Source organism: Xyrauchen texanus, chromosome 30 (genome assembly GCF_025860055.1).
Source record: "Xyrauchen texanus isolate HMW12.3.18 chromosome 30, RBS_HiC_50CHRs, whole genome shotgun sequence".
NCBI classification, from domain to species: Eukaryota; Metazoa; Chordata; class Actinopteri; order Cypriniformes; family Catostomidae; genus Xyrauchen; species Xyrauchen texanus.
Genome location: NC_068305.1, coordinates 4,535,078 through 4,552,127, shown reverse-complemented (window position 1 = coordinate 4,552,127; position 17,050 = coordinate 4,535,078). Strand labels below are relative to the sequence as shown.

Sequence of the window (17,050 nt, the reverse complement as noted above, 5' to 3'; positions counted from 1 at the left end):
CCAAACCTGTCAATAATTTTTAACACAAATATTGGAAGTTACATTTTGTGTAACTGATTCCAATTATTCTCTAATTAATGACAAATGTAAAAATCACAAAGCACGAAAAACATATGTGATCATTAATATTCAGAAATATCTTACTCGTCATGGAGTTCAAGACTTTCAATAGGAATGGTCTCTTCAAAGACCCTGTGGGGAAATAAGGACACATAAAATAAGTCTACAAATGTAAAAGTGAATAAATCCACCTTACAACATATTTAATGTAATGTCAGTGTACCTTAATCAAACTGATCCTAAATTAAAGGAATAACATGTCTGCATTTATGCAAGCTGAGCAAAGCAATATTTTCAGCACTGAATCAAACTTACTCTTTATCAATGGAGAAGCATGTGACAGCTCCCACAGCTGTGCAAGTTGCTGTCCTACGGATCTCTCTTGATTACACAATAGAATAGGTGGTTAACTTTCAACAACAATCAAAATTCTAAAATTATTTTGACAACAAAATTTAAATTTCCTGCTGAAAATTATAAACAGCCTAAGCTGGTTTGCTGGTGTTAGCTGGTTTAAGATGGTCTAGCTGGTCTCCCAGCCTGGTGAAGATGGTCCTCCGCTGGTTCAGCTGGTTGACAAGCTGGTCTCCCAGCCTGAACAGCTAAGAACTGCCCAAAACCTTTTTAAAACCATCAAAACAAATCAGCCTGACCAGGAGACCAGCAAACCGGTTTAATCTTTTTTCCCCCATTTATTAAAATTTTTGCAGCAGGATTCTATACTATTTTAAGGCTAAATTATGAGTTTTGGGTAAGTCACTCAAATTCTTATACTAAAATTGTGATCAGATTACTGACATTGCTAATTATGTCATCAAAACTTAATCACATTACTGATTACTTTTAAGTTGCTTTATAAAACACAAAATTTGGTACAAAAGTTGGATTATTATGTACTGTAATAATTACTCCAATTACTTTTTAATTACATTACACCCAACAATGTAATTTATTTACAGAGGTGTCTGGAAAACTGTCTTTTAAAAACATCTAAAATAATGTTCATCCACATGTGCAAAGTTGGTTTATTACCTAATTGCAATCAGTTAATATTTCATGCAATTATTTAGTTGTATATCATGTATACATTGGAAATACTTGTAATGTTGGATCATATAAGCATCTGAAACATTTTTAATCTGACATTATTTACTTCAAGGTGCCATTGTAAATTAAACAAAATGTAATTGATGTAACACATCATTTCTATAGAGCTGGTTATAACATTCTTATTGTACATGAATATAAGATCTTACTGTGTCACGGTCCTGTCAGTCTGGGTTTTTGTCTGACAGGACAAAGGCAACACCTTCCAGTGTCTGTCTTGTGTTTCGTTGTCTGTCTTTGTGTGAGCGCATGGTCTTGCTACACTGCTACATTGCTATGCATTCTCTCATCTTGTTTGTCGGTTGGCATGGACGTATATTTCCTTATTATCTTGGCGATGTGCGCTCATGCCATTCAGGTGTTTTGATGTCTTGTGAGAGCACGTGGCTTTGTTTTGTTTCTGTATCGTTGCATGTCTCTCTGTTTTACGTCATACCACACCTCCTTGTTTGCTTATTATTCGTTAATTTGCCTCACCTTTCCTGTTAACTCATTTGAATTCTCTCCCTATTTTAGCCTCCTTGTGTGTGCTGTCCAGTGCCAGTTCGTCTTGTTTCCAGTCTAGTGGGCTTGTTTTCCAGATAGTCTTTTCTGTATGTTGGTGGTGTTTAATCTGTCCTGTTTCATCCCTGTTCCTGTTCTCGGTCCAGTTGGTCCTGTTCCCAGTTTCCCTCTGCCCCAGCCCCTCCTCTACGGAGTTGTTTGTGTTTGTTTTTTATCCCTTGTGGGAGTTTTATGTTGGATTTTGTGTTTTATTTTTGTATTAAATAAACCTTTATTTTTTACCCTGCGTTCAGGTCCCGAGCCTCTCTGAACCATGAAATACTGAGGTGAGACTGTGCTTTTAGTGAAAATGTTTGTTCCTACCTCTTAACAGATGTTAATTCTTTTCATCAGGCTCTTACCAATTTAAGTAATCTCTATGAATATATGAAGGCAAACATGGTCATGTTTTATCAATTAAAACCTCATAAGAACTGAACATATATTACACAGGAAAACTTTGCTCATAATTTCTTTATAATTCTTGGAGGTCCAGACTTTAAAGCCTTTTAATCTACATTCTACTTGCCCTTATGTTTACAATAGTTCTTCCATTTGTAATGTCATGAACAGGTAAGAATATGGATGCCTTGTAATTAATAAAATAAAACAGACTAATAGTAAAATTGCCTATAAATAATTAAATTAACTCTAATAGATTCTCCCAGAGAGATAATTTAATATAAAATGTATGGTAAAGTTTACTGTGCTAAATTCTAGTAAGGGTGATGATGTGTACTTTATAAAACCCTTATTTTGGTGCATGACAGTGTTGTAGCTCTTTTCCTCATCAGTGCTGTTCATAATTTCTGGGTTGTCTAGCCATTCAAGTGTTTTGACTTCCTTTATAGCACTTTAAAGTAAAAAAAAGAAAATAATTCAGCTGAATTTAAATGGGTCTCAATTTTTGTGGTCTACGCAGAGATATCGAGAGAAGCTTGACTGAGTCTTGCAAGTATTCACTCTGTGAAGCCTGGTTGATGAAAGAGCACTTGTGTGTTCCAGAGATGCATTGGAGGGAGGGATATATATTTTTAGCATTTTTAGCACTTATGAAGCATCAAATCTGAGATAAATATGAATGAATTTGCTTTAATTTGCTTTTGATTGGGTAGCCACTGAACAATTGTGCTCACTTTTGAAAAATAATTGTTAAAAAAGATGTTGTCACTAAGTAACATTGACTATGGTTACCGTATAAGTGCCAGTTCTCCAAAGTGCTCCCCCTCACCCATCTTACGAATGATTTTCTGCTGTCCACTAACATTTTTGGTCACTAATACCTGATGGGAAACAGACAAAATTATGACAAGTTTAAACCCTCATGTTTGGACATTTTTGTCTGATAAGCCCTGCTTTATTTATGTATAAAACTGGTATCCAACATCTGATAGGAATAGAACTTTGACTTTCCACGTTTTTTACTATAGCCTATAAACCTTTTTAGGTGGTTTTTCAAAACAATTTAAATTACTCTGTTTGTATTCCCTGACAAATTTGACCAACCAAATGAATAGGGAAAAGAATGGTTGAGACAACAAAATAGAGCCAAAATGCTCTTCACACACACAGATATTAATTATTGAGACTATAACACTGCCATAGTGTAGAACGTCATGTTACTAATGTAACCTCCATTTCCTGATTGAGGGAACGAGACGTTGTGTCGATGACACTAGGGGTCGCTCCTGGGAGCCCCAGGACATGCATTGGTTATCCCGTTGATAACCCTGTGTGATGTATTTTCCGCAAAAGGTTTCCCCATCGGCAAACCACGTCTTCCTTGGGCAGAGGCCTCTCTGTCCCCGGTCACTGTGTTTGTAGTAACTCCTCCTCCTTCGGGTAGGATCTACCACGGGGCCCTTCCACATGACGTGCTTCCAAGCCAGGCACGAACCACGACCCTCAAGCTCCGCACGAGGGGGACCAAGGGAACAATCATGTCGGACGTACCGCATGATAACGATGGATGTGGACACCGACTGTGAGGCCCAGGAAGTAAGGTAACCGCACTTTTCTTAAATTGTGGGCACCCAGGACGCCCTTGGGGCATGCGGCGAAATGATAAGAAAAGGTAAACAGGGATCCTCCGCCCGGCCCTCCACCGGGGGAAGGAATGGTGCTCTTAACAGCTCCTGTGCAGCGGAACTCCAACTTCCTGGACTGCCCATCTCGGGGGCACTTTGAAGCTTTTCTTGGGTTCTTGACGATCGGCCGTGATATTGATAGCATCTACTTTCTGCGGGTGGCTCCATGCTGAGGCCGGCCTATTGGGGTGGACTGTGGCGGAGCCAGTGTTGCTGCAGCAGGGGGACGCACTTGGCATCGAGCAAATGGGGTGTGGGACCTTGAGTCGTGCCGGGGCAGGATGTTTTGTATGGTCCCTGTCTGCTTTCTGACCGCTGAGGATTGCTGTGCGAAGTCCTCTGTGGTGACGCCGAATTGGCCAACCTGGGAGACTGGGGCACCAAGGAATCATACCTTGTTGATTCCAATCCCTTGATTCTACCTGGTTGAGCCAATGTTGGTGCTCCTGGACCACCAGAGTGAACATTGCCTGCCCGAAAAACCACACCATGACCTTCGTCACCCAGAGAGCGAGATCGGTTGCCGATCGCAGCTCCTACATCAATTTCAGGTCAGAACTACTCTCAGTTCTTTGAGCGCCTCGGCTTGGTGTACTTGCAGGAGAGCCGTGGTGTGCAGGGCTGAGCGGCCTATCCAGCAGCACTGCCGGCCTTAGTCATCAGTGATGACCTACAGGCCCTGGACAGGAGTCTCAGACAGCTCCGCCAGGTGGTGGTGCTCTGTGGGCCAAGGTGCACTGTGATCACGCTAACCACCTGGGAGGTCCACAGCGGGTTTCCTGGCAGAGCAGCTCCCATTGAAATCCCCAAATCACTTCCAGTGCCGATGCAGCCTCGAACCCGTAGGTAGAAGGACTGCAGTGGGGGGCTGCTACGGGGCTTTCCCTAGGAAAAGCAGCGACCGCAATGTTTCCATATTCATGCTCTCGCAGTGAGAACGGGACCTGTCCATGAACGCTGTCCCCGTGTGGGAAGCGCCCAACACGTGAGGCAGCGCTAGTGGCCGTGGGAAGCGGAGAGGTAATGATCGCAACCAGGAAATATACACAAACTGAAAAGGCATTTTTAAAAACACACTCTCTGTGAGTGACACTCTTTTAGAAGGGAAATATACTCTTTTTGAGGAAAAATATTCTCTTTTAGGCTGCTGAAGTACCCAGGGGCATTCTCTGCACTCAGAAGCCGCTGTAATGTGCCGTAAATCCAACAGCTTTACTGGACTCAGAGATGAATGGATCGGCAGAGTAATTCAGCTCAGTGAATACAACCACTTGGCTCCGAAGTAGTCTGAATGAGTGGTTGCATTCCTGCTCCTTATATACCCGTATGTCCAGGGGAGTGGCATGCAAATTCCACTCACCAATTTACATTGGTCTTTTCTCAAAGATCAGAGATGTCTGGGGATCCCAGGAGCGACCCCTAGTGTCACTACATCAACACATTGTCGAGTGAGTGACAGAAGGGGAACACCCACAAATACAACCATCACATAGACACACAAACACACAGAGATTTAGACAAGAATGATTGGAAATTAATGGGTGAGACTATATTACATCCACAATGTAGGACACACAAACTCACACTTCCATAACTTTACAAAGTACAAAGTTTACCCTTCCAGATAAAACATTGCATCTTTTTGTAATGGAAACACTTGTATTCCGTTGCAAAACTACTTTTCACACAGCTCTGAGTTTATTGAAAGATGCTTGCAAAAGCAGCTAAACGCAGGTAGATAACATAATGCTTATTCTTTACACCTTGATTTAACATGTGTTTTTGGTAAGTGGATCTCTATCGGATAGCACTTAAATGACAGGTTTAAATGCGCCCAAGACGCATTGTGATCAAGATCTAATCATTGCAACCACATTCAGAGGTGGTCACAGACAGATTCTGACCACATTCAAAGAAGGTGTAAATGCAAGTGCATTTTTGTTATATGGTTACAAATAGGTAAGTAATTATATGATGCGGTTATGCTACAGTCATCCATTGTTAAAGAGCTGTGCTGCTGTTTCTTGCATTTTTCTGTTATTCTGCCATTGCAATGTGCAGAAAACAACCATCTTGCAATCTTGTCACCGGAAACAATGAACAAAATCCTATGAATTATTTCATTGGAATACACATGGAATATCTCTTTGACCTGCTCGAATCCCCACTTGCTTGTGTCTCTCTTACAAAGCGCTGAACGCAAGATGACCATCATTACATTTGCTTCGGCAATGGCCACCAAAACATTCTCAATGAAGGTAAACCCTGATTGTCATAATGATGGAAAGTATTTGAGTTAGCTATTAATGTTTTTAAAATTTGCAAAAAGACCACAGCCTCTGATGTAATATATAAGTAGCAAAAAAGTGTTAACACGAACATGTTACAAACATGTTCATGCCTGGAACATGAAGTGTGGTACCCCAATATGAGCAAGTCACAAGGGTACAAATAAAGATTTTATAATATAATTTATTTCTAAACAGAAATCATTAGTTTTTCTAGTGACAATGTAAAAAAAAAACAAAAGAAAACATGAAAAGTAATTAATTTTAATATCTGTTGCACTGAATATTTTAGGGAAATGCATACAAATACTTTTATGATTATTTATTATTATGATGCAATTAAAATTATTGTGATATTTATTGTGAATGAGACTGCATTTCTCTAAAATATATTTGAAATATAAATTTTGGTGGGATTTTTGTATAAATAGTTTCTAAGTACAGTGGTATCTTCAATTTGTAAATGGATCAAACAATAAATGTTATTCATGATTTTTGTTTTATGTTTCTTATGCTCCAAACAATATAATGATGTTAAAAAACCATCAATGGCAAAATTATTTTCGCTAGGTCTCATTATAAAACCAAACAGCCATGTGAATGTTGGGTTAGGAGGGGACAGTTTAGTAATTTATAAATGTTTAAATGTTTTTTCTTTTACCTCTCCTTTGAGGATGATGTAAAAAGTATTGCCTTCTGCTCCTTCTCGGACAATTACCTCTTTTTTCTGAAACTTCACCTTAAAGGGATACAAACATAGACAAAACATTACAAGGAACGACTCCAAGAATAGTTGTTACTCATTTACATTAACAAACACTTTACTCTAGTATAGACATAAGAGTAAAATTGCACTGACCTCTTCCATGGAGTCAATGATCTTGGACAATTGGATATCGTTCAGGGCCTTCAGAGTACAAGCTCTGATTGAAACAACAATAATGCAGCTCTAATACATATGCAAACATTATACATACAGTGATGTAGTTATCCAAAGTGCACATGATGCAAAACTTTTAGGTGCAAATTCATGCTATTATTGCCCGAGGAAAGCAACCAGCAAACACAAAAACATTGTAAAAACCTTTTTTGTTTTAGGTTGTAAAAAGCTTACCATGCTTTATCCAACAGACTAAATCCAACAGATGACAGTTTTTTCTCATTATAAATGTATTTTCACAACATTGCAGGAATGTCTTGTCCTTACAACATTTTAGGGACCTACTTTCCACGTCCAACCTGGCACAAATCATGCTGTCGTCAAAGATGTTTTTGCAATGTTATCTTCCAAAGCGTTTACCAAGAACATAAACAGCAGTAGTGAGATCAGATATGTGACTCAAGTGGTGTCTTTTTATATTTCTTCATAATATTTTGCAGAATTCAAATTGTTCTAGGCTACGTCAGCATCAGCACACAAAACCCATTTACTAACTCATTTTGTTTATTCACAACATATAGATAGGAAACTTTGCCTTAAAACTTCTGCACTGATAACTATATGTAGGGGTGACTGCTGCTGATTGTAACACAGGTGAGTTATCACAAGGTATTCCATATATCACAGTACTATAAGATCTGGAGTAAAATGTCCAACTGCATAAAGGTACAAAGGAACAAACATGTTCAAAAAAGTGAGTGAAAATTCAGTTGCACTGAGCCACCACCCACCATTGGGTGGGAGACCACACAATGAGCACAGTCAAACACAACTATGTGCTTTGATTCGTAAGATGACCACAAAACCTCAGTGGCATTCTGGCCTCCAATGTAGGGTGTTGGACTGACCTTTTTTTATATCTCTTGCTTGATTTGGACACTTATAAGTCTCCATTAAAGGTGGTTACTCAGAGAGAGACTTTGTCTCATGTCCATCCATTGGACTGTTTTTTGTCAAGCGACTTGCAGACGCATATGTGCAGGTACGCTTCGCTGCAGGCCATTCTTGAGATTTGCCTTCAGCGGAACTGTATTCCAGTCCATGGTCCTACTCTTCAGGTTGTCCTTGGCCCTTCACACATGTATGAAATGTGCCTGTGCGTCACTTGCTCTGCTATGGCCAAGCGGCATCCGTGTTACCTGAACTAGTGGTTGTTGATAGCTCAATCGAAGGTACATGCATGCAAGCACAGCAAACTGTTGGAAGCAGATTGGGGCCTCAATGACAGCTGGAAAAATAACATGTGAGTGGCAAGCAAGTTTCCTTCTTAGGACTGAAACTCGTCTTTGTAACCATGTCAGCACCTAACCCACAAATTTGTTCATTCCATTCTCCTATACTTGACAAGTGTCAAGCTGCGGAGAATCCTGCTGTAACATTGCTAGGCTTGAAAATGGTGAAAACATGTGGAAAATGGCACGGTGGTAGATCCTACCTCATTGGGAGGGAGGAGTTGCTACAAACACGGCGACCAGGGGTCCGTGAAGACTGCCCAAATGAGACGCGGGTCCGCTCGCATGGGGACCGTACCGTAGAAAATACGCAAAGGGGGAAAAGTCCATGTGGGAGCCCATCCTGTGGAGCACCTATTCTAGTACAGGGTAAATTGAGTACCCGCATTGGTCTTGGTCGGCAAACTCGCGGACCAGAGGGCTAGGGAGGAGTCATCCAGGGAGCCGAGTTTGTGGGATCTCCTGGGGTAAAGGCGCTATGTGCAAGCGGTCCACCTGGTCAGTTTGTCAGCGTGTACAGAGTTCAACCGGCTCGGACCTGAGAAAACACGGGACGAAACCGACTTAAACCTGAGATTGTAAAATCTTGCAAAGGTTTCGGGTGCTGCCCAACCCGCTGCTCTACATATGCCTGCTAGGGAGGTGCCCCTGGCCAGTGCCCATGAGGATGCAACACTTCTTGTTGAGTGTGCTCGGACCCACAAGGGGGGGGCGGGGGCACGGCTTGGGTGCGATAGGCCAATATAATGGCATCCACTACCCAGTGGGAAAGCCTCTGTTTGGAGACAGCGTTCCCTTTCCGCTGTCCACCAAAGCAGACGAAGAGCTGCTCAGAACATCTAAAGCTCTGCGTGCGGTCCAAGAAGATACGCAAAGCACGAACCCGGCCAAAGTAACGAAGGGGCTGGGCCTGCCTCCTCCCGGCCCAGCGTTTGCAGGTTCACTACCTGGTCCCTGAAGGGAGTGGTGGGAACCTTGGGCACGTAGCCCGGTCGCGGTCTTAGGATCACGTGAGGGTCTGCCGGACCGAACTCCAGGCAGGTGCTACTGACAGAGACCGCTTGCAGGTCCCCGACCCTTTTGAGAGAGGCGAGCGTGATCAGGAGGGCCGTCTTCAAGGAGAGGGCCCTGAGTCCGACTGATTCTAGTGGCTCGAAGGGGGTCTCTGGAGAGGACCACTGAGAGATCCCAGGAGGGGAACAGGATCGGCCGGGAGGGATTTAACCTCCGGGCGCCTCTTAGGATCCTGATAATTAAGTTGTGCTTACCCAAAGGCTTGCCGTCTACTGTGTCGTGGTGGGCCACGATAGCAGCTAGTGCGGGTGGTTCGTGGGGACATACCAGGTGAAACTGCGTCCGCTGCCATCCCCAAATCACCTCCATCGCCAGCTGGGTCGTCCTCAATCCCGTGGAAAGAAGGAGTGACGCAGGGGGTGGCTGGTGTGGCGTTCCTTCAGAGGAAGGAAAGCCGCGACTGCAACGTTGCCATGGTCATGTTCTCGCAGTGCATACATATTTCTGAATGAAACAGAAGCATTTCCCTCCCTTTATACCCGTATGTCCGGGGGCGGGACATGCAAATTCTGTCTGCCAATTTCTCATTGGCCTTTTCTCATAGATCAGAGATGCAAAAGGCTCTCAAGAGAGACTCCTAGTGTCGCTTTTTCGACACAACGTGGAAGTGAGCGACAGATGGGGAACACAGGCTTTGGCAGGCATTTGAATAATAATAGATTGATAACTTATGGCCTACCTTTTGACACATCTTTACTTTGTTGAGGGGGCTCAACTTTTGAGTCGAAGGTGTTGGGACTTCCAGAGATGACAGCCAGAGTGAACAGAGATTTGTGCACCTCAGCTTTAATTTTCCACAACAGCGCATTTAAGTGGTTTGTTCTATATTTCGGGACTAGAGTGGCCTTTTTCAATGCTGGAGACAGATCTCTCAGTGTCTGAATATTTCCAAGGCACAAGGTTCCATGGGTAAGGCATGACTTTAGGCAAAGCTGCTTTGGAATGACTTTGCTTTGACTGAAAATAATTTTACACTAAAAAAGAGACTGGAGTAAAAAGAGTGACAACTTAATCAGTCCATAAGCATATAGGGGACACTTAGTCTCCCCTATATGCTTGTGGACTTCTTAATTGCTTGTGGAAGAGATCTTCAGCTATTCCCAGGTAGTCTCTCAAATAATATGATGAATCAAATCTGCATAATATTGAATATAATTAAATAATTATATGTGACAAGGAGGAGGGCAGGGCCGGGCCATGACTACACATGCCCGGCCCCCAATCGGACTACTCAGCCGAGGAGTGAGATAAATGCAGCAGGATGTGGCAGTTCAGGAGATAGAGAGCCACATGCAGCTGCAGTTTGTGTGTTTGTGTTTAAGTTTTGTCTTCATGTTTTAATTTCTCATTAAATATTATTTTGACTGTTCAGCCGGTTCAGCCTTGTTACATTGGTACTGAAATCTAGGAAAGGAAGAGGCGTGAACCAGCTGAACAGTCAAAATAATATTTAATGAGAAGGGCTAGGGTTAGGTTTAGGTTTAATGAGAAATTAAAACAAAGACAAAACATAAACACAAACGCACACACTGCAGCTGCATGTGGCTCTCTCTCTTCTGAACTGCCGCATACCTCTGCATTTATCCCTCTCCTTGGCTGATTAGCGCTATTGGGGGCCGGGCGTGCGTAGTGCATAGCCCTGCCCTCCGCATCGTCACACTATAAAACAATTATCAAAATGCTATTGAAAATAGTTTTAGATGTAGTACAGCATGTCCCACCACATGACATGTAAACTTCCCAAAAGTATTTCATCATGTCAACTAGACATGCACAGTAGTACATAGTGGCTTGAAGTGTTGTGGTATCAAAATGTCTTACGTCTTCAGGAAGCCCATCAGTTGTTCTCGTTTTTGCTTGGAATTGTTGGTCATGATGCTTCGATATGTTTGTCTCTCTATACACCACAACTTCACTGAAGTGATGGCTGTAAGACAACATCAAAACACTCATTCATTACACCAACAGAGGCACTACCTGTGCTGAAACATTTCTGTAGGCATAGAATATATGGATGACCTATTGGATGATTTTGTATGACTGCTATTTGCTCATATGTGTAGATACAAAAGAGGATGCTTCACAGAATACCATGTTTCACAATGCAATACGCTTGACTGGACTTTCCATTTACATGATTATTAATGAACTGGAAGAAATATCAACCACAATACATTTTTGGACCAAACCGTAAGACATTTAAATAAATAAAAAAAATAATTAAGACTGCACAATAAAAGTTTTCTTTCTAAAATAACTACTGGAAACTGCTCATATGCAACATTATGAGTTCCTGTGACAAAAATGTAGTATAATACTGTTTAAGAAATAAAGGTTTATCATTACTGTTTAATACTCTTTCATAGTAAGCAGTATACACTCACTGCACATCATTTTGTATGTAGAAAGATATTTGTTTAATTTTAAACATAGCCTGTGACCAAATCCTGAAAACTGACCTTTTACAGATGCTGTGCGTTTGCAGTTGTATAGAATGGCTAGCTCCCCAAACACATCGCCAGAGGTCAAATTCCGCAGGTCACGCCCAGCCTGTGTGACCCTCAGCTCCCCCACTTGCATAAAATGGAATTAAAGTGCCCATGAATTCATCCTTTAAAACTTGTATACTCTCTTTCATACACACAATGGGCCACATTCATTAAACGTTCGTAAAATATGAGTAAATTCGAAGTAAATTGCTCGTAATATGGGCCTTTCCTAAAACTTTTAACTAGATTTGTAAAACATGTGTATGTTAGTTAAAGCCGAACATTCATAAACAGGGGGTGTGTGCATGTTCATTAACAATTATCATAATCTACGCCCATGAAAACGCCATAAAAGGAAGTCATTAGACTCACTGGTAAAGGATTTTAACATCTACGAGGAACAGTAATGACGTGTATTCATATAAAATTTCAATTTAGCAAGCACAATAGCATCTCAAAAAAGGGAGGACATCACATGTTTTTGCTGTCATATGATGCTCTTTTGTGAATCAAATAGTTCATGAAGTCAATAAAAATGGTTTAACATGAATGTTATTTCACTCCAGGACAATGATGTTCACAACCATGAATCTTCTCTGGTTCATTTCGCAGCGCGAAAGTTCTCGGGTAAATCATGATGTAACAGTGATATAGTATACCTGCAACTGGGAGAATCTTCAGAGAAATAAAAAAAATGCCTGAATAAGATCACCGATTTGCAAGCTATAGCTAGGACAATGTATAGGCTTTTTTTTTTTTCAATCCCCCATTGTACTGTGTATGCACCTGCACACGTTGTGTTCATTTATGGGTAACTGCTTTACCATTGACCATACGTTATCAACTGAACGTGATTTACCGATGCATATACTAATTTATTAAACCTAAATTATGGAGCTCAAATTAAAAATACAAATAAAAAAAAAACTGTCCACCCCGTCACTATAAAGGGCAATAATTATTTCGAGAAAAATCAAGCACTTCTGCTGGAAAAACGGTAAGCAGAGTTGGAAAAACTATACTTTGGAAAAATGTATTTAAGCAGTAAAGAATCTAAATGGTCATGATTTAAAGAGAAAACAAATCATTCTTCTTGTACTACTTTTTCTTCTTCTTTACTAATTGATGTTATTATAAGGTTAATTTCACTTATTTAATTGTTAGTCCATTTTTTTATTCAAATTACATCAAAATGTAGTCATGACAGTTTGCCTGAAAGGTTGGATGTCTTACGCACGATTTACACATGATAGGAAAAGGTATACATTTTATTGTACCCACTAACGTTTTGATAATATGAAAACTTTCATGAATCCTATAATTTACATCAGAGTGGCTCATTTGCATCAAATTCTGCTCGTGTTTCATGAAAGAGGCCCATTGTTTTTAACTGTAATAAACCCTTGACTTTCCATATTCATGACAAACAGACATGAACACCAAACACTCAATGAAAAACACACAGCAGGATACACATAACATTTTGTTTTATGATTTTGATCATTTTCTATTGATTTTGACACATCAAGTCATTTAGAAGAGCATAATAACCATGCATACAGATGCGTGGTTTACTCGACCGAGTTGATTCAGGATCATAGTGTTGGAGTGATGCTGTACATTCCCAATTTAGTATGCCAGATAACAGTGGTGTAATGCATACTCTATAAACTAGCTCTCAGAACTGGGAGAACTGAACAGAACCAAATTGGTATTTATAGCATACAGCTATATACAGCTTTCGATACTGTTGATTAGTATTAAAAACATAATAGACAGCCACTGCGAGGTCTAATGCTCCTATTCAGTGTTTTTACACATACCTGCAATCACTCGACTGTGTTAAAATGAATACCTCGTCTAAAAGCTATTTTGACCATGAAGCACATCTGACCGCTCATGCGCACAGACACATGACCATATTTACCACAAGACACTAGCACTCTTCTTTTAAACACTTCTCAGTTCCTTCGATCGAGCATCGGCTCTGACATGACAATAAGCACCATTTTGGTTTAAAAGTAGTAACAGATAGGGCTGAACGGTACATGTATCCGCACCAAACTGAACAGAAACAAGGCCTTCAGGTCTGGTACACACAGTCACACAAATGATTACATATTTATTTATTTTATGCATTTGGCATGTATCCGCACCGAACTGAACAGAAACAAGTCCTTCAGGTCTAGTATACACAGTCACACAAATGATTACATATTTATAATCCAAAGCGATTTACAGTGCATGTACAGTGCATACAGGGACCATCCCCTGGAGCAACCTGGAGTTAAGTGCCTTGCTCAAGGACACAATGGTTGTGGCTGTGGGGCTTGAACCGTCAACCTTCTGATTACCAGTTATGTGTTTTAGTCCACTACGCCACCACCACTCACACATATCTTAGCATGCGTGAAACATCATGGTTATTGATGTAACAATGAGACGTTGTGTCTATGAGTTGACACTAGGGGTCACTCTTGGGACAGGTATAAAAGGAGCGCTGCTTGCAAACACACATACTCAGGAGCTGAGCCAAAGACCTGGCCATTTCAGCGGTTGGTTCAGTGTTGTGACAAGAGGGACACAACATCTCATTCCCTCCATCAGGGAACAGACCATGGCTATGAACATAGCCTTCTCTCTATTGATCTCCAAGAAGGTCCATATAAGGTCCATGTTGGGAGGTGTCCCTCCAAAGAGGAGGATACTGCGGAGACCACACCCAGCCCCGAGAAGGGGGGGAGGACTTCTAAGTGGAATACAACACACGGTCTTACCGGGTCGGAGGAAAAGCACGTTGTGCGGAGCGGCACCGGGGTAGGTCCTACCCAAGGAGGGGAGGATTTACTACAAACACGATGACCAAGAACAGAAAGCCTCTCCAAAGACTTGTCGGCCAGTGGGCTAAGGAGTAAGAACGAAGAGCACGCACCAGACACAGCAAAGCCAAGGCTGGGTCTGTGTCCTCCTGGGGCAGCGCTTGCAGGTTCACCACCTGATCCCAAAAAGAGGTTGTGGGAACCTTGAGCACATAGCCCTGTCAGGGTCTCAGGATGATGTGAGAGTAAGCCAGACCGAACTCCAGGCACGGTTTGCTGACAGAGAACACCTGCATGAATGCCTGCACCACCCTCTTGATGGAGGTGAGTGCCGTCAGTCTGAAAGGAGAGCGCCTTTAACTCAGCTGACTCAAGGGGCTTGAAAGGAGATCCCCGAAGACCCCTAAGGACCACGGAGAAGTCCCATGCAGGAACGAGGTGTGGCCTGGGGGGTTTAACCCCTTCGCGCCTCTCAGGAACCCGAGGATCAAGTCATGCTTTCCCAAATACTTACCGTCTACTGCATTGTTATGTGCCAATATAGCGGCTACACACATTCAAGATGGAGGGGGACAGCCGTCCCTCCAACCTCTCCTGCAGAAAGGAAAGCACTGAGCCGACTGCACATCTCTGGGGGTCTTTGCATCGGGAAGAACACCACTTAGCGAACAGACACCACTTCAGGTCAACAGGCACCTCGTTAAGGGGGCCCTGGCCTGAGTGACCATGTGTGGTAGGCCAATTAAGTCTTCCATGTCCCATCCAAGGGCCAGACATGGAGATTCCAGAGGTCTGGTCACGGGTGCCAGATGGTGCCCCGTCCCAGCGAAAAAAGGTTCATCCTCAGGGGAATTTTCTGGGGGGCTGTCACGTGGAGCATGAGGTCCAAGAATCAAGTACGGGAGGGCCATTAAGAGTCCACTAGAATGATCTGCTCCTTGTCCTCCCTGACATTGCACAACATCTGTGCATGTAGGCTCACTGGGGGAAAATGCACACTTTTCCAGGGGCCAGCTGTGCGCCAGGGCATCTGTGCCAAGGGGAGCCTTGGTCAGAGAGGGCCAGAGCGGACAGTTGGAGAATTCTGGGGAAGCGAACATGCTATGCTTGGCCGAATCGACTCCAGATCAGCTGGACCGCCTGTGGATGGAGTCTCCACTCTCCCCTGAGCGTAACCTGCTGCATCAGCATGTCAGCTGTGCTGTTAAGGTGGCCCGGGATGTGAGAGGCTCGCAGCGACTTGAGCCGCCACTGACTCCGGAGGACGAGACGACAGGTGAGTTGTGACATTCAACGAGTGTTGTCTGTCCGAACCAACACATGCTTGCCTTGGATCAATGGCAATAGCCTCCTCGGAGCAAGTAGTACCGCCAACAACTCGAGGCAGTTGATCCAAAAACAGTAGAATATTAAGTATCAGAGCAAATCACTCAGAAATTGCAGTGTAGAAACATACAATACTTTGCAATGAATCCTAGTGAGAACTGGGTGTTTATACACAAGCCGAATCTGATTAGAGAATGAGCAACAGATGTTTTGAATGAAGTTTCATGTGATGATAAAATGGCATTCCGTTTCAGAGAGATCATGCTTGTGGAACTGAAGTGAGCCCTTACGATGTGGATGATTACTAGTGTACTTTTTATTCTCCCATTTTTCATTTTATTTGCACAAAGATAAAAAAAAAATGATAGTTAACAATGAAACAGTAATTTGACAATAAATTACAATTGTGTTCTCATGTTGCCTTATGGAAACCTAAAAAGTAAAACCTCAGCTGAGCAGCTGTTTGTGTTTAACATGAATCACATGGATATAGAAAATCTCATGAAGACATTTATTAGCAACAATCCTGAACTAGTTCCTGTTCCTGCATTGTCATGTGATTTCCTGTTCCCTCATGTGATTTTGTCATGTGTTTCCCCTTCTTCTTCTTGTTCAGACATATAAGTCCATTACCGCCACCTATAGCCCAAATGGACCATTGACACTCTACTTACAATCTTCTAATTTACCTTACTCCAATCGCCCTTAATTCTTAAACCCGCATAGAGGCTTTGTCTGGCGCTGCGTTTTCAGCTCCTCCATTCCCACACTCAGCCCCCATGGAGGGGTAAAATAAATGGAAATAAATTAATTAATAAAAAAAAAACATAATAATAATAATTTTACTTTCATACTTATAACCTATAAACCTGTACTTCCCAAATACTGTAACAATAATGGAGTTATGTTTCTACCAGGATTTAATAAATTTGTAATTGTAAACTGCTCACCCTTATTTACTATTTCATCCTTCCACTCATTCCTTTCAACAGTATATTTCCTACAGTGCATTAAAACATGTTCAACTGTTTCATCAACACCACATATCTCACATAGTGTGACGTAGGCAGGCAGAGGTTGTGGAT

At 42.0% G+C, this 17,050-nt stretch overlaps 1 protein-coding gene across 2 annotated transcripts in view; it reads right to left on the bottom strand.

The window, feature by feature from the left end:
* Positions 1-17,050, bottom strand: part of prkg3 (protein kinase cGMP-dependent 3) — a 130,533-nt gene that overhangs the window by 69,076 nt on the left and 44,407 nt on the right. For both annotated transcript variants that reach the window (XM_052098597.1, XM_052098598.1), the window contains 7 exons: positions 11,791-11,904; positions 11,153-11,258; positions 6,945-7,008; positions 6,747-6,824; positions 2,905-2,993; positions 376-441; positions 145-192 (listed from right to left, as the gene is read on the bottom strand). In XM_052098597.1, the coding sequence (XP_051954557.1) occupies positions 145-192; positions 376-441; positions 2,905-2,993; positions 6,747-6,824; positions 6,945-7,008; positions 11,153-11,258; positions 11,791-11,904 (565 nt within the window). The remainder of the gene's footprint in view (positions 1-144; positions 193-375; positions 442-2,904; positions 2,994-6,746; positions 6,825-6,944; positions 7,009-11,152; positions 11,259-11,790; positions 11,905-17,050) is intronic.